Genomic DNA, 19,710 nt, shown 5'->3' on the forward strand with positions numbered 1-19,710 from the left:
TATTAACTTTTTAAATCACTGATCAGATAACATTAAAAAATCTGGATACAAGGTCAGTAAAAACAAACTTAAGGTCAATGAACTTTTATTATGCAGGAGTTAACAATAAAAAATATATTGAACTGAACTAAAAACCACAAAGTAGGATTAGGTCTGCAGTTTAATCTAAAAGATATTGTATGTGCTGTTGAGATGTTTTTATTTGTAATTAGTTCAATCTTATTGCAATAGTTGAGTTGACTGTTTTCATTATCCCACGATCAATATTATGGACTGTCAGTTAACATAACCAGCGGTGGCCAGGCAGGATACACCCACGTTTGCAAGAGATGGATATAGTACAAGCTAAAAACGTGATTTTTCGTACAATCAGGGGCCATAATTCAGGAGGTTAAAGTCCGATATGCGCGAATATCGAAAGGAACCGAGATCTTTGGGTTTTAAACTTACATTTCAAGTTTCATTAAAATCAGAAGAAAATTGTGACCTCAATAGGGTCCACAACCTTGATATACCATATTTTTACGCTATTTGAGAACGAGGGTCGGCCATTTTGTCTGTCAGTTTTGGGCCGATTTTCACGAAATTCGAACTTAACCATCCTTAGGGTGTAACGGTGATATACTAAAAACATTTTTTTAAATCAGATAAAAATTATGACCTCTATAGAGTCCACAAGCTAATACGTGATTTTTCGTACAATCAGGGGCCATAATTCAGGAAGTTACGGTCCGATATGCGCGAATATCGAAAGGAACCGAGATCTTTGGGTTATAAACTTACATTTCAAGTTTCAACAAAATCGAATAAAAATTGTGACCTCTATAGGTCCACAAGCTAAAAACGTGATTTTTCGAACAATCAGGGGCCATAATCCATAAAGTTACGGTCCGATACATGCTAATATCGAAAGTAACCGAGATCTTAGGGGGATAAACCTATATTTCAAGTTTCGTTGAAATCGGATAAATATTGTGAACTGTAGCGTGTTGGGTCAAAAATTGCGGGCTTATAAAAAGGTGAATGTCAAGAAATGTATACATACTTTCACGGCTTTGTACATAAACCTACTTTCATTTAGAAAAGCAGTGAACTAAACTAAATAAGTACTGATATAGAGGAAATTTACAAGGCAATTCATTTCAACTTGACAATTGATATTTGTATGGTCAAACTGGTGTATTGACTGTAAAAATAACGATAGGTTGCCAGGCAACAAAACATACGTGCATAGCTGCTAAATCGAGCGGTCGACAAGGGTTGTTGCATATTTATTCTTTTGTAGGTAATTAGGGGCATTTAATAGACAATTTCATACAGATGACATTATAATTTTCGTCGTTTGAGGGTTCACAAGGTTCTAAAAACTTAAACAAGGGCCGTAACACTGGAAGTAATCTACAGAAATTGTTGAAATTCGACAAGCTTTTTCGTTTTACTAATTCAAATAATGCATATAAATTTCATACAGATTGGATAATAACTTTTGTCGTTCGAACGGTCACAAGGTTCAACAAAGTAAAACAAGGGCCATAACTCTAGTAGTATTTGACAGAAATTACTGACATTCAATAGGCTTCTTCATTTCACTAATCTAAATGATGCATATGAATTTCATACAGATTGGGTGATAACTTTTGTTGTTCGAGCGTTCACAAGATTCAACAAAGGGAAACAAGGGCCATAACTCTAGATGTAATTAACGGAAATTTGCTGAAACACAATAGGCTTGTTCGTTTTACTAATTTATACGATACATATAAATTTCATACAGATCGTTTTGTCGTTAGAGCATTCACAAGATACAACAAAGTGAAACAAGGGCCATAACTCACGGCGTAATTAACGGAAATTGCTGAAATTCAATAGGCTTCTTCGTTTCAATAATTTAAATGATGCATATAAATTTCAAACGGAAATTGCTGAAATTCAATAGGCTTCTTCGTTTCACTAATTTAAATGATGCATATAAATTTCAAACAGATCGGATGATAACTGTTGTCATCAGAGTGTTCACAAGATTCAACAAAGTGAAACAAGGACCATAACTGTAGATGTAATTAACGGAAATTGATGAAATTCAATAGGATTCTTTGTTTTACTAATTTAAATGATGCATATAAATTCCATACAGATCGGTTGATAACTTTTGTCAATAGAGCATTCACAAGGTGCAACAAAGTGAAATAAGGGCCATAACTCCAGAAGAAATGAACGGAAGTTATTGAAATTAAATAGGCTTCTTCATTTCACTAATGCAAACAACATATATCAATTTCAAAACAATCAGATGTTAAATGTAGCCTGTAGAGTGTTCACAAGAAATTGTGGACGACGGACCGACGGACAGACAGGGGCCAAGGCAATATATACAAACACATTTCCATGTGGGCATATAAAAACTATGCAAAATATATCAGTATTTTTCAAATGATTCAAAAGATATAAAACATTGTTGAGAATTGAGAATGTCGCCTTAAAAAAACAAGTCTAGGATAACACCCCCGGAAAGACATAAAAACATAGGAAACCTGCAACCCGAAGACAAATCCTCCCCAGAACAAATGCTATAAACCTTTATGACAACATTGTTAAAATAGAAGCATAACAATTATTTACTTCTTTTTTAGCATCTTGTATGAGTTAACTCCTATTAGTATTATACATCTCATGATTGACACTTTTTTACTTTCTGCCTTGCTTCAAGAACATTTTTCCATTCAGTTTTCAAACAATGGGCGTCTTCGCTAGAGATAAAGGGACATAATTTATAGGCGAGGCGGTCCCACGTGACCTCATTGTTTACCTTTATAGCACAGTTTTCCTGTACATTTGTTATGAACTCGTGTGTTGACAAACGTTAGTTTTTGTTTTAAAGATATTTTTGACCTTAAAGTCTCTGAACATCATGTGAGGGATTGAGGAATCCGATGCAATCTACAATTTAGTCAAGAGTTGAATCTCTAAAATGAATATCAGTCCAAAAATGGTTCAATTCCATTCAGTTTATTACAAAGATGTCATGAATTTAAAATTTGTTAACATTGGGCATTGTCTGCAGGCGATATAATTGGGATATGGTCAAACTCAAAAGCCAGTGGCACCTGATATTTTTTGATTGACCTGTTTATAATCTGATTGGATGCAAGCCAAGGGGTTATCTATCATTGAAATTTTGATTTTGTTTCTTGATTAAATTATATTAAATGAGCTAATCCCCTAACTAAATATTATCCATAATATTTAAATTAAAAACATGAATTAGAATTCAATGTTTGTTCCTGTCATCTGTAATAAACAAAGGAAAATATGTTCAGATGACATCTTTGTAATAAACTAAATTTCCAATATAAACTGGAAATATTGTTAGAACCACTCAATTTTAACTTAAGTTATGGCTGTTCAAAGCTCACCTTGGCATCTATTGATTTCACACCACAAGCTTTATATGTCAGATAAATATAGTTAATAACTATCTTGCAATCTTTTTCAAAGCACACAAGCCAGTTCATTCATCATGAAGTTTTTTGTTTATACTCTTAATATGCTTTAAATTACATAATAATAACGTGTGAATGATACGGCTCTCTGTACCTATAACAATAAAATATAATGTACATGTACATGTAGATAACAACTGAGAAGTATGCATGATAGTCTAATGGTTCCAATGTTTGCACATTAACATTCATATTTTAAGTAATGTGAATTATCAGTACTACTTTATATGTGTGACTATCCAATCCAAAGAAGTGTTCATAATTACTATTGGTCTGGCAAAAAGCTTATTCAAGCTTACCGGATTGAGTGAAATGTTTATCCACTAATTATCACTATTTAAGCTATAGTAGATAAGCAGTGTGTGTTAGGAATCAAATTATCAACATGCTCTCTTAGAGATCATGGATGTTACTTGAATTCTCAAATTGGACAAACACAGAACATTTAATCAATAGACGTTTGGTGTGGGCTGGTTAAAAAAAACTGTGCAATGTATTATTACCCAGGCACCTGTCTAATCAATAAAAACAATAGATTTAATTACTTTCCTCTTTATGATCTTGCATACAGATTTATTTTTTGGATTTGAGGCACGCGCTAAGGACTTGAGAGAAGATTATTCTAGTTGGCCAGAGACAACCATTAACCTAAGTCTTTTAACATTGTAATCCCATTACTAAGTACCATTTCTGAAAAGTTCAATTCATTACTAGTAAGCATTTTGCTCCCAACAATTCCTAGGTCATTATATTTATACGGTTAAGAAAATAGAGAGAAAGAGAAATGGGGTTTAATGTCCACTCGACACAAACTAGGTCATTTTGGGGGCCAACATATGGTTCAATTTTATTTCAATTGCGCAAAGTGGTCTTTAACAGTGAGAAGAAACCAGAGGACCCGGAGAAAACCCATGAGGTTGGACAGGCGACTCTACTCCTTGTCACGTACAAACGGGGAATCGAAACCATACCAGTTGACTTAATGACAGACCTTATGATACAACGCACCTGCACTAACCATTCAGTCATCCAATCCCCCTGGTTAACAAAAAAACATGGAATATAACTAAATGGGATAAGGAGTGACCTCCAATTGTAACAATATTATACAGTCTTTTTCAATTTCTTTGTCAAACCATTGATATCTCTATGCATAAATTTATATTCATGGGTCTGTGGAGTTGTTGCAAAATTAAACATTACAGATTCGAACCAATTACTGCGAGACCAATGGGTTGTTGGGTTACTAAGATACATGTATTAAGTATGTCTCCGTACTGTGATTTATTCCAAAAGTATTATTTCATCATTTGCCTTACTTGTTTATGAAGACTATCCGAAGAAAAGGGTAGCCACAGTGGCTCAGTGAGTATGGCACTGGTTCACTAACTAAGAGATCCCAGGTTCAATCCCGGTGTTGGCCAGAAAACTTCCTCAGGATTTTTCAGTGTAGTTTCCCCATTTACGACATTTAGGACAGAGTTGTCAGATGGGATGAAAAACCTGGGATCCATGGACACATTGGCAGGCATGTAAAACAACCCTTGACAGATGAAGAATATGCAGAAACACTATTGCACAGGCAAACACTGCATGGGGTAGGCCAATCTTTATTATCCCTGTTGGTGCTGAAAAGTAAGACGTTAGACGGGGTTAAACCCCATTTCCTTTCGTTTCTGGAGTAAAATATGAATTTTTTTAATTACACAATTCATGAAATTATATAAATTTCAAATTTAACCAAGCGTTTTCTCGATTCGTAATAATGTTTCATTCTTTAGTTACATAAATGCACAGGCACTTGAAGGGATTAAAATAAAACTTCTTACTACTGCTTGACTAGTATTACTAACCAGCGGCTGCCAGGCAGGATACGCCCACATTTTCGAGAGATGGATAGAGAACAAGCTAAAAAGAAAGTGATTTTTCGTACAATCAGGGGCCATAATTCAGGAAGTTACGGTCCGATATGCACGAATATCGAAAGGAACCGAGATCTTTGGATTATAAAATTACATTTCAAGTTTCAACAAAATCGGATAAAAATTGTGACCTCTATAGGGTCAACAACCTTGATATACCATATTTTTATGCTATTTGAGAACGAACGGTGGCCATTTTGTCTGTCAATTTTGGGCCGATTTTCACGAAATTTTAACTCAACCATCCTTAGGGTATAATGGTGATGTAATAATACGTTTTTTTAAATCGGATAAAAATTATGACCTCTATAGGGTCCACAAGCTAAAAACGTGATTTTTCGTACAATCAGGGGCCATAATTCAGGAAGTTACGGTCCGATATGCGCGAATATCGAAAGGAACCGAGATCTTTGGGTTATCAACTTACATTTCAAGTTTCAACAAAATCAGATAACCAGCGGCTGCCAGGCAGGATACGCCCACATTTTCGAGAGATGGATAGAGAAGAGATGGATAGAGAACAAGCTAAAAAGAAGGTGATTTTTCCTACAATCAAGGGCCATAATTCAGGAAATTACAATTCGATATGCGCAAATATCGAAAAAAAACGAGATCTTTGGGTTATAAACTTACATTTCAAGTTTCAACAAAATCGGATAAAAATTGTGACCTCTATAACGTCCACAACTTTGATATACCATATTTTTACGCTATTTGAGAACGAAGGGCGGCCATTTTGTCTGTCAGTTTGGGGCCGATTTTCACGAAATTCGAACTCAGCCGTCCTTAGGGTGTAACGGTGATACAAAAAAAAGTGTTTGTTTTAAATCGGATAAAAATTATGACCTCTAAAGGGCCAACAAGCTAGAAAACGCAATTTTTCCTACAATCAAGGGCCATAATTCAGGAAATTACAATTCGATATGCGCAAATATCGAAAGAAACCGAGATCTTTGTGTTATAAACTTCAAGTTTCAACAAAATCGGATAAAAATTGTGACCTCTATAGGGTCCACAACCTTGATATACCATATTTTTACGCTATTTGAGAACGAAGGGCAGCTATTTTGTCTGTCAGTTTTGGGCCGTTTTTCACGAAATTCGAACTCAGCCGTCCTTAGGGTGTAACGGTGATATAATAATACGTTTTTTAAATCAGATAAAAATTATGACCTCTATTGGGTCCACAAGCTAAAAACGCGATTTTTCGTACAATCAGGGGTCATAATTCAGGAAGTTACTATCTGATAAGTGCGAATATTTAAAGGAAGCGAGATCTTTGGGTTATAAACTTACATTTCAAGTTTCAACAAAATCGGATAAAAATTGTGACCTCTATAGGGTCCACAACCTTGATATACCATATTTTTACATTATTCGCGTACAAGCGGCAGCCATTTTGTCCATCAGTTTTGGGCCGATTGTCACGATATTCGAACTCAACCTTTCTTACGGTGTAACGGTGATATACTAAAACGTTTTTTTAAATCGGATAAAAATTGTGACCTCAGAAGGGACTTCAAGCCAAAAACGCGATTTTTCGTACAATCAGGGGCCATAATTCAGGAAGTTACGATCCGATATGCTCGAATATCGAAAGGAACCAAGATCTTTGGGTTATAAAAATGTATTTCAAGTTTCATCAAATTCGGATCAAAATTGTGACCTCTAGAGTGTTCACAAGCTAAAAACGTGATTTTTTGACAATCAGGGGCCATAATCCATGAAGTTATGGTCCGATACATGCCAATATCGAAAGGAATAAAGCTATATTTCAAGTTTCGTTGAAATCGGATAAAAATTGTGACCTGTAGAGTGTCCACAAACAAATTGTGGACGGCCGTCCGGACGGACATTCAGGGGCGACGACAATATACGTCCACATGAAAATGTGGGCGTATAAAAATTGTGACCTCTATAGTGTCCACAAGCTAAAAACGTGATTTTTCGTACAAACAGGGGCCATAATCCATGAAGTTTCGATCCGATACATGCCAATATCGAAAGCAGCCGAGATCTTTTGGAGATAAACCTATATTTCAAGTTTCGTCAAAATCGGATAAGAATTGTGACCTGTAGAGTGTCCACAAACAAATTGTGGACGGACGGACAGGGGCGACGACAATATACATCCACATGAAAATGTGGGCGTATAAAAATACAACGTCAATCACCCACCATATGGTTTTGAATCGTTGAAGATATTTCGTCTGCTATCATCTCACAATACTCACTTTCAATCATTTTTAATTTCCACCCAAGTCATTTGTAATATAATGTTTTTTTTTATAATTTCCACCCAAGTCAATTTTAATATTTTTTTTTTTTTCTTAATTATCACCCAAGTCAATTTTAATATAATTTTTTTTCATAAATTTCACCCAAGTCAATTTTAATTTCGGGTCTGAAAATAAATGTGCTGGGGTCGACACAATCTTAGTCAGGATTTGACAGTGAAACGCATTGAAATAAAATGAAATGAAATGAAATGGGGTTTTAACATCCTACTGTCTGCTCCGACTGGACTAATGAATGCAGTATGCCAGAAGGGAAATTTTTCTCGGACAGTGAAAAAGAGTTGTCGCATATTTTTATTTTTTTCAGTAATGAAACATTTATAATACACTAAAATCTGATTACGAGTAACAACTCATTAAGTAATTATCAGAAAATCATTAGAATTTGTTTGGTTTTTATAAAGTTCTGCCCCATGCTAATGTTTAGCATACGAAACATTTAATATCATGGATTTAGCTGTTCAAGTTATCAAAATTCATTGAAAATCAATATACTTGTTTGGCTCAAGACCTTAAACTCTGTGTATCAATCTGAAATCAATTGGATGATAACATAAGCCTCTAGAGCGTCACAAGATATTTCAAAGTGATCAAGGGCCATAACTCTGGCCCTAATTACCGGATAACATTGAAAATCACAAGGCTTCTTCGTCTCATGACCTTAAACACTGTGTATAAATTTAAAGTCAATCGGATATTAACTTGAGCCTCTAGAACGTCCACAAGATGTTTCAAAGTGATCAAGGGTCATAACTCTGGCAGTAATTATCGGAAATCGCTGAAAATCAATATAATTCTTTGTCTCATGACCTTAAACACTGTGTATAAATTTAAAGTTAATCGGATATTAACTTTAGCTTGTCGACATCGGACAGGCGGACTGGGGCGACGACAATATACGACCACATTTCAATGTGGGCGTATAGAAAACAAATTATATCAAAATTGACTTGGGTAAATATATTTAAAAAATATAAATGATATTATTTTTCATGTCCCTTATCAGCCACCGTACTGTGCATAAATGTTATCAATATCCCAAATTCTTTATTTGATTTGTCAACAAAGTGTGTGATTTGGATGTCAAATGGTCTATAGCAGTGTTATCTACTGCCACACCTCCCTACAAACTATCAAGCTTAACACAACAGTACAAAAGCATGTATCATTACTTTATCTTACCTCACTTCGATGTCCTCTAAGGTTAAAGTTTGATCTAGGTGGAGCTTCGTATCTTCTACAATGACTAGTAGTAAAAGTGACACCTACTACTCCTTTAGCATTACCACTAGCAAGCCAACCCTCCATATAATACTGTGATCTATTAAGTTTCCACCCCCCTCCTTCATCGGGTAGACCATCAGGTACCTTTCCCATCCATGATAAAGAATGTATGGTAGAATCAGTCCTTGTTGAAGTATTTTGTTCAAAATGAATATGCATTCTACCAATCTGGCATATTTCTATTACAAAACAGATGACATTAGGGATATCTATACAAGAAGAATCTTTTCACATCCTTTTAGCTGAAAAAAACCCAAGTAACACACATTTATTAAATAAATATAAAGATAGGTTGCCAGGCAATGAAACATACGCCCACAGCAGCTAAATCGTCCGGGCAGTCAACATGGGTTGTCGCATATTTTTACTTTTGTTGGTAATGAAACATTTATAATACACTAAAATCTGATTAAGAGTAACAATATCATTGAAAATATACTTGTTCATCTCAAGACCTTAAACTAAGTTAAACTCTGTGTATCAATCTAAAGTCAATCGAAACAATTATATATAGGCACAATTATCAGAAATCATTGAAAATCAATAGGTTTCTTACTCTGATGACCTTTAACACTGTGTATAAGTATAAATGTAAAATCAATTGGATGATAATTATGGTCTCTAGAGCAAGTACAAGATTTTTCGAAGTGATCAAGGGCCATAACGCTGGCTGTAATTATCAGAAATCGTTGAAATCAATAGGTTTCTTCGAAACAAGACCTTAAACACTGTGTATTAATTTAAAGTCAATCAGATGTCAAATTTAGCCTCTAGAGCATCCACAAGATTTTTCAAAGGGCCATAACTCTGGCAGTAATTATAGGAAATCGGTGAAAATCAATAGGCTTCTTCGTCTCATGACCTTCAACACTGTGTATAAATTTAAATCAATAGGCTTCTTCGCAAAAAGACCTTAAACAGAAGTGTTTAAATCTAAAGTCAATCCAATATTAACTTTAGCCTCGATAGAGTCCACAAGATTATTCAAAGTGATCAAGGACCATAACTCTGGCAGTAATTATCGGAAATCAGTGAAACTCAATAGGCTTCTTCGTCTCATGACCTTCAACACTGTGTATAAATTTATTTAAAGTCAATCAGATATTAAGTTTAGCCTCTAGAGCGTCCACAAGCAATTGTGGACGCCGGACAGGCAGATGCGACGACAATACTCGACCACATTTCAATGTGGGCGTATAAAAATAATCAAATTTATTAGAATACTGTTAATTAATGACCTAATAGACAGCATTTAAATGCCATTTTGTAATCTATGCTTTAGTATGAGGTCTGGCTGAAAAGTTCTAAGCCTATCTGTTAAAGACCTGTACAAAGTCAATGGTTTCCATTTATTTTTCTACATAGTCCCCTGAGGTAGACACACTTTTGCCAACGCTGTTGCAAGGCCTGGATACCATACAAGAAGAAATTTTCTTCAGCCACCCTAAAAAAAGTCGTTCACAGCTGTTATGACATCATCATTCCTAGAACCAGCGGCTGCCAGGCAGGATACGTCCACATTTTGCAAGAGATGGATAGAAAACAAGCCAAAAACAAAAACGATTTTAGGGATAATCAGGGGCCATAATCCAGAAAGTTATGGTCTGAAATGCGCAAATATCAAAAGGGACTGAGATTTTTGGAATATAAAGATATTTTTAAGTTTCATCAAAATTGGATAAAAATTGTGACCTCTAGTGGGTCCATAACCTTTGTATTACATACTTATACACAATTTGCGTACAAAGAACGAACGGCCATTTTGTCGGTCAGTTTCATTTCGATTTTCCTTCGATCAACCTTCATTATGGTGTAATGGTGATATATCTAAACAGTTTTTAAAATCAGAAAAAAAATTGTGACCTCTAGAGAATCCACAAGCTAAAAATTCGATTTTTCGACCAATCAGGGGCCATAATCCAGGAAGTTACGTTCGGATATGTGTGATTATCAAAAGGAACCAAGATCTTATGATAAAAATATATATTTAATGTTTCATCCAAATCGCATAAAAACTGTGGTATCTACGATCCGATATGCGCGAATATCGAAAGGAACCATGATTTTGGGGTTATAAACATGCATTTCAAGTTTCATCAAAATTCGATCAAAATTGTGACCTCTAGAGTGTCCACAAGCTAAAAACGCGATTTTTCGTACAATCAGGGACCATAATCCATGAAGTTATGGTCCGATACATGCCAATATCGAAAGAAACCAAGATCTTATGGAGATAAAGCTATATTTCAAGTTTCGTTAAAATCGGATAAAAATTGTGACCTGTAGAGTATCCACAAACAAATTGTGGCCGGACGTCCGGACAAACAGGGGCGACGACAATATACGTTCACATGAAAATGTGGGCGTATAAAAATAGCATTTTTAGCTTGTGGTCCCTCTAGAGGTCACAATTTTTATCTGATTTAAACCTGGGGCTGCCATGCAGGATGCTCCCACATTTTCGAGAGATGGATATAGAACAAGCTAAAAAGAAAGTGATTTTTCCTACAATCAAGGGCCATAATTCAGGAAATTACAATTTGATATGCACAAATATCGAAAGGAACCGAGATCTTTGTGTTATAAACTTACATTTCAAGTTTCAACAAAATCGGATAAAAATTGTGACCTCTATAGGGTCCACAACCTTGATATACCATATTTTTACGCTATTTGAGAACGAACAGCGGCCATTTTGTCTGTCAATTTGGGCCGATTTACACGAAATTCGAACTCAGCCATCCTTAGGGTGTAACGGTGATATAATAATAATACGTTTTTTTAAATCGGATAAAAATTATGACCTCTATATAGGGTCCACAAGCTAAAAACGCGATTTTTCGTACAATCAGGGGACATAATTCAGGAAGTTTTGGTCCGATATGCGCAAATATCAAAAAGAACCGAGATCTTTGGGTTATAAACTTACATTTGAAGTTTCAACAAAATCGGATAAAAATTGTGACCTCTATAGGGTTTACAACCTTGATATACCATATTTTTACGCTATTTGAGAACGAACGGCAGCCATTTTGTCTGTCAATTTTTACGAAATTCGAACTCAGCCATCCTTATGGTGTAACGGTGATGTAATAATACGTTTTTTTAAATCGGATAAAAATTATGACCTCTATAGGGTCCTGTAGAGTGTCCACAAACTAATTGTGGACGTCCGGACGGACAGGGGCGACGACAATATACGTCCACATGAAAATGTGGGCGTATAAAAAGACTGTAGATATATCACATCCTAATGAAAATCGTAACAAAACTGACAGACAAAATGGCGCCCCTCATACGCAAACATATGGTATATCAAGGTTGTTGATCAACCTCTAGAGGTCACAATTTTGATCCAATTTTGATGAAACTTGAAATACATGTTTATAACCCAACGATCTTGGATCGTTTCAATATTCGCGCATATCAGATCGTATCTTCCTGAATTATGGCCCTTGATTGTATGGAAAAATCATGGTTTTAGATTGTGGTCCCTCTAAAGGTCACAATTATTATCAGATTTTAAAAAAAAAACGTTCGAATATATTACTGTTACACATCAATGAAGGTTGAGTTTGAATTTCGTAAAAGTCTGACCGAAACTGTCAGACAAAACGGACACTCCTTGTACGCAAATAGTGTAAAAGTATGTAATACCAAGGTTGTGGACACTCTAGAAGTCACAATTTCTATCCGATTTTGATAAAACTTGAAATGTATATTTATAATTTATCACAGTTACACCATAATGAAATCCAAACGAAACTGCCCGACAAAATGACCTATATGGTGGCCCATGGTCGCAATAGCGTTTTTGGGGTTATTTTTTGTATTTCATTTAAAATAATAAAAAATAAAAGTAAAAAAAAATGAAACATTTTTTTTTTCTTTTGTTTTACAAGATAAAAAAAAAAATCTTTTTAAAATAAAAAAAAATCTATAAAAAAAAAATTAATAAAATATTTAAGATTAAAAAAATCTATAAAAAAAATAACATTTTAATTAAAAAAATGACCTCTATGGTGGCCCATGGTCGCAATAGCGTTTTTGGGGTTATTTTTTGTATTTCATTTAAAATAAAAAATAAAAGTAAAAAAAAATGAAACATTTTTTTTTTCTTTTGTTTTACAAGATAAAAAAAAAAAAATCTTTTTAAAATAAAAAAAAATCTTTAAAAAAAAAATTAATAAAATATTTAAGATTAAAAAAATCTATAAAAAAAATAAAAATTTAATTAAAAAAAAAGTAAGTGAAATAGAAAAAATCAAAAAAGAATTATGCACGTGGTCCATCATCGTAATAGTGTCTTGATTATCCAGACTCAGTATAAAGTCAGCCTACGACAGCTATCATTAGACTCGAGTGACCAGAAATACCTTGTGGCCCATTGTTGCTATAGTGACTTGATTATCCTATGTGGCATAACCCGAGCGACAAGAAACGAGTTTGTAGTTATCTCCTCTTCCGAAAGGAAAAAAGTAAACAGACATCAACACGATTTTCCACCCATGACGTCTATGGACTTGGATATATGTATATATACATATGCAAGTCAATAGAAATGTATAATTAATAGACTATAGAAGCCTGGCGTCTTTTAGACTAGGTTATCCAGTCTAACTAGAACTAGGCCTACATACATAATGACGTTTGAAGTCATTGACTTTAATGACACCATTCGGCCTACTAGTGCACAATGCACAATTCTCCCCTCAATGTTTTTAAAACACTTGGTCTCTCTGAGGTCAAGATCATCACTATTCCCCCTAAACATCTCCTACGGCCAGAGACGGTGCCAAATTGCAGTATTTTGTATGACAGAAACTATTGAGAATTGTCACACATGAAATTTGTGGGTGTTCTTCGGGAATTTATAAAACATAATTAATATTTTTAATAGATGATTAGACAGAGCATAGCGATATAAGGTACGACTCAACCAACGGCAATTGTCACGTTTTACGAACTGTAGATAGACTGTAAATTACTGTCGAATTTCAAAAGTAGTTAACAACTTTGAAACTAATCCTCGAAGTATAGGCCTGGTTAGCACGTGCGCGCTGTATCATAAAGCCTGTCATATCATAAAGCCTGTCATTGAGTCAACTGGCGTGATTTCGAATCCCCGGGTGTACGTGACCAGGAGTAGGGTGACCTGTCAAACCTTGTGGGTCTGTCGTTCAGATTATCCTGTGTGGGATCTATAAAGAACCTATAGACTCGAGCAACAAGAAACGAGTCTATAGTTACCTCACATCAAGGCACAAGTAATTTTAACTAAAATCTATTCAAATTAAATTTTAAGTTACAATCGATCTTCGTGAAACACATAAATTTAAAATTTCACTTTGATTTTAGTTAAAATCTATGTTAGTGATATTAGCTTCAGTTTTTGTGAAACCCCTGCTCTCCTGAGGTCATCGCTAGTCCCCCGCCACGACCACAGGAACTGGTAAGAGGTGCAAAAGTGCGATGCCGCACAACATCAATTTCAAAGACAAAATAGAGCATGATAGACTATGTGGACTTCGTCTGGGGCCTGTTTAACTAAGATAAAATCCAAATTTTAGCATTTGATTGGATAATAGATAATATTAAATTTATTTTAGTGCTTAGCCAATCAAAATTGAAGTATCTACTGAAATTGGATTTTATCTTTAGTTAAAATTCCGTCACTCACATGTTGATGTGAGATAACTACAGACTCGTTTCTTGTCGTTCGAGTCTATACGTTCTTCATAGATCCCACACATGATAATCGAGATACTACTGCAACAATGGGCCACAAAATGTTTCTGGTCGCTCTAGTCTAATGATAGCTGTATACTGGATCTGGATACTCAAGACACTATTGCAATGATAGGCCACGTAGGGAATTATCTTTTATCTTTTCTTTTTCAAATTTTATTTTTTCATTTAATTTTTTTTTAAATATTATTTCTTTTTTATTTTTTTTTTTAAAATATATATTTTTTTTTTATATATATATATATATATATATATATAGAGATTTTTTTTTTTTAATTTTAAAAAGATTTCTTTTTTATTTAAATTTTAAAAAGATTTTTTTTTTTTTTTTAAATTTTAAAAAGATTTTTTTTTATTTTGTTTTATTTTATTTATTTTATTCACAATTTTTTTCCCATTTTGATGAAACTTAAAATATATGTTTATGTCCCGAAGATCTCAGTCCCTTTCCATATTTACACACTTCAGACTATTACTTTCTGGATTATAGTCCCTGATTGTACGAAAAGTCGATTTTGTTTTTAGCTTGTTCTCTATGCATCTCTTGCAAAAGGTAGGCGTATCTTGCCTGGCAACCACTGTTTGATTTTTGGAAAGGGGTGAAGTCTGACGGGACCCAATCTTGCCATAAGATTATTAGGATCTGCTTCGAAACTGCTCAGATTTTTATGGGATGTCAGGACTCTGACACGTTTCTGATCTGCAGTCAAGAGCTTTGGTACCCATCTTGCAGAAACTTTTGTCATTCCTAACTTGTTGGCGATAATGTGCTTAACCCTTTCATGAGAGATGCCCACAACACTGGCAATATGTTGAATAATCAATCGGGGATCAGCCATCTCCATGTCCTGCACTCAGGTACTGTTTTCTTGAATGGTTGCTGTTCATGGCCTTCCAGGATGCGGGTCATTGTCAAGGCTCTCTATGCCATGCTTAAATTTCGTAGCTCACTTCTTTACTTTGGAAAACAAAGGGGAATCATCCCCTAAAGTGGAGACCATTTCGACATGTATCTGTGTTGGGGTTAGTCCTTTCAGTTTCAGGTACTTGATGACTGCCCTATTGGTTATTTCAATGGGTGCGTTCACAAGATGGTCTGGTACGACAACAATAATACATGTAACACTACAGTTGCAGTTCTTATGTCTATGATTCATTCAATGATTGTACTTGTTGGTGGCAGAAATTTATTTCAACCCAATTGATCTATTCTTTTCAGGCTTAGAACTTTTCAGTCAGCCTTTGTAGCATTTCAACACACCGGTATATCATATTTAATACTTGGAAACATAGCTTTCCTCTCATAAATTTCACACAGTTGACACAGTGCACTATATTTAACATGTATTGATCAAGAAATTGTCCCAAGACATTGACAGACATGTTTTCAGGACACTATGCATGTAACCACTATAATCAAATCATAACTGTGCATCCTATTGATTTTATTGTCATATTACAAAATATAAATGCAAACAAGTTTTTATTTCTTGGTTAGGAGATACTGGTACTGATAGTCTCCATAGTGTAGTCTCCATTTGACTGTCAGTTATGAATCATATAAAGTAACCTGCATGTGTGTTTGGTGGGGGGGATTTTAGCATGTTATAATCCTGTTAATAAATAATAAATTATAAACATAAAAGAGTTATTTTTACTAATCAGAACTTTCAAAGGTTTTAGCTCTAGCAGTTCATCTTCTACATAATTTAGATGTACATTGTACAAATCAACTGCGTATTATTCAATTAAGATATTGGGGCAACAACCGACAGATTATGGAGTAATTCTCAAACAAAAGGCACCAAGTATATTTTAACAGTGTGATAATCTGCCAATTGCTAACTTACTGTAATGTTTCTTATATGTTAAATTTACCACTCTAAGATTAACTGGCTTGTAAGTCGTTTACCTGGAATCACTTTGGAAGCTGACACTGGGTAACCACGTTAATCCCATCTAATGTTTTTGTTCACTATTAAATTGTTTAATCCTTCATGTCTTGTTCATTTATCCTTTGTCAATTTTAATTAAAATAGTTACTTTAATCCTATTATCAGATTTTCCTTAAATATAACGAATTTGTACATGGATGGAGAAGTCACTTGTTAAGATCCCTTACTATGAGAGATAAAAAAAATAGCTGCATTATTGGGCTTGTCAGTACTGTTTGATTTATTTAGCCATTATCAATTATAAAGGCACTCTTATTTTTGTGATTGTTTGTGATTTGTATTAAAACAAGCCGACAGACTGACATGGTTAAAAGCAGCTTTGATAGCCACAGCAAACCCTTTAACCAGGGATACTGTTTCACCTGTACATGCTGGACATTTCCTATGTGCATCCGGGAATATGTATGAAGCACCTTCAGTAGAAAATCCTATCAAATTTTGATGGTCAATGGGACAAAATTGTAGGAGATATATTTTGCTTCACATAGTTCATTGAAAATACAATGCACTATTTGACCATTGAGATATGTTTTCCCCCAAAAATGCACTATTGATCCCTGACCTGTTTTCAAGAGGAGTTGTAATGACAAAAGTTTGAGTACTATGTGAGATCTATGCATCAATAAAGTATATCTACATGTACATGTAAGAACCAGATGACAAGTCGAACATATCTTACAAGAGATATGCTCTAGTTCGACAGTCAAACTCCAGTTTAAGCCTTGACATGGGAATGAAGTCCAGTAAATATTTTTTGATGGGTTATATATCGCCAATATGTTCAGATTCAGAATCTGAATAAAGCTACTTTGGCATCCATATGGAAATCAAAATATCCAAGATGGTGGCCACATGGCATTTTCTGGTTATTATGTCATGCTGAATTGTCACATGGATGTCACATGGATGTTGTGTTACTGATTAAACTTGTCACAATTTTATAATCGAGTATATCACAATCAATGACCAAAATCACCCAATGCTAGATTTCATCATGACATAATAACCAGGAAAGGCCATGTGGCCACCATCTTGGATATTTTGATTTCCACATACATGTATATTGGACTGTATTTCCAGGTTTTTCAACCTGCTGCTGGATTACCCCGGACATACAAAGAATGACACGTCGACAATAACTTCTGAGGGTAAACTCTCCACTGCGTCGTTTGACCAATAATATCTTATTTGACTATAACATTAAATCAGATCATTTGTATGCTTTAAGGTAATGGGATCAAAACCAAGACACTAAAAGGTGATCAAGAATAATAACTCATCAATTATTAGAAATAAATGAATTTGTTTGGGTCATACATGTAGATCTTCCTGATGCTAACATTTATATACAAAATTTGTTAAAGGGCGTATGGCTCTATTTTTTTTAACCATAAATGGGTCTAAAGGAACATATTAATATGTATATAAAGTGATTTATATTCAATTTAAAAAAAAAAAAAAATGTTATTTCTAATCAATTATGTTCGGTGAAATACGCGAACAGTCCAAACTGAACGACAATCGTTTACACCTAATTAGCCCATCTTCATGTTTTTTTTATTATTATATTATAATTTGTGAATCGGGCATTACTATTTACTGCCGTATTGTAATTTAGGATATGTTTTTCTTTGTTCATTGGTTTTCGCCCGAAACGATATGCTACACGACTCGTGTACCATATTTTTAAATGTTCATTGCTTCTTAAATATTGGATATTAGGATCCCATATTTTCACGACAACGTAACAACATGAATATGGATTGAAATGGAACAATATTGAATTCTAATTTGTGTTTTTAATTTCGAATATTATGGAAAATATTGAGTTAGAGACTTAGCTCCTTTAATGCTCATCTGGGCCGCTGATTAATGATAAGATAAAGTATCGACAGTAAATCCTCTGGAGGCTTCATCACAGGCAAGCCAACCATATCAGTCTGCTTCAAATTTCATCACCTTTATTTTCTAAAGTCTAGACTATTTGAAATGACTGTAAAAAAAATCAACCTTATTTGTTTCCCTGTTATCTACACTCAAAGCAATTAAAGATAGGTAGCCAGGCAACGAAACATACACCCACAGCAGCTAAATTATCCGAGCGGTCGACAAGGGTTATCACATATTTATTCCTTTAATTGGGGGCCTTTACAAGACAGTTCCATACAGATCAGATCATAAATTTTGTCGTTTGAGGGTTCACAAGGTTCTACAAACTGAAACAAGGGTCTCAAGTAATCTACAGAAATTTTTGAAATTTGACAGGCTTTTTCGTTTTACTAATTTAATGAATTTCATACTGATCAGATGATCACTTTTGTCATTCAAACGTTCACAAGGTACACAATCGCTAGAACTCTAGAAATTATTGACGGAAATTGCTGAAATTCAATAGACCTCCTTTTCACAAATTTAAATGATGTATATAAATTTCATACATATCGGATGATAACTTTCATAAATCGAGCATTAACAAGGTTGAACAAAGTGAAACAAGGTCCATAACTCTAGAAGTAATTATTGTAAATTGCTGAAATTCAATAGGCTTCCTGGTTTTACTAATTTACATAATGCATATAAATTACACAAAGATCGGATGATAGCTTTCGGCGTTAGAGCGTTCACAAGGTTCAATAAAGTGAAACGAACATAATTCTAGACATAATAAACGGAAATTCCTGAAATTCAATAGGATTGTTCTTTTTACTAACTTAAAGATACATTATGGGAGATTCGGTAACGAGTTGGCAGTTTTCACTATAATAGTTAAAAACTAGATAATGTAAAGGCAATTTGGTGAAAATTTCATTCAAATTGATCCACTATGAACCGAGAACTAAGCGACTGAAATTCCCATAAGCCTCGGTCATCATTACTAAAGTCAGTACGATAAACAGCATAACCTCGATTATCAATTTAATCGTTTAATAGAGAAGGAAAGTTATGCAGTAAATCGGCTTACAATCCACTAAAGATCGCAGGCTAGCACTGCCATCTAGAGTTG

At 34.4% G+C, this 19,710-nt stretch overlaps 1 protein-coding gene across 1 annotated transcript in view; it reads right to left on the reverse strand.

Annotated features, from left to right (window-relative positions):
• The window catches only part of LOC126811157 (tubby-related protein 4), a 321,131-nt gene that overhangs the window by 285,802 nt on the left and 15,619 nt on the right, over window positions 1–19,710 (reverse strand). The window contains exon 2 of the mRNA XM_050536678.2: window positions 8,902–9,245. Coding sequence (XP_050392635.1) covers window positions 8,902–9,162 — 261 coding nt within the window. The 5' untranslated portion in view covers window positions 9,163–9,245. The remainder of the gene's footprint in view (window positions 1–8,901; window positions 9,246–19,710) is intronic.

The sequence above is a fragment of the Patella vulgata genome, chromosome 2 (genome assembly GCF_932274485.2).
Source record: "Patella vulgata chromosome 2, xgPatVulg1.2, whole genome shotgun sequence".
NCBI lineage: Eukaryota > Metazoa > Mollusca > Gastropoda > Patellidae > Patella > Patella vulgata.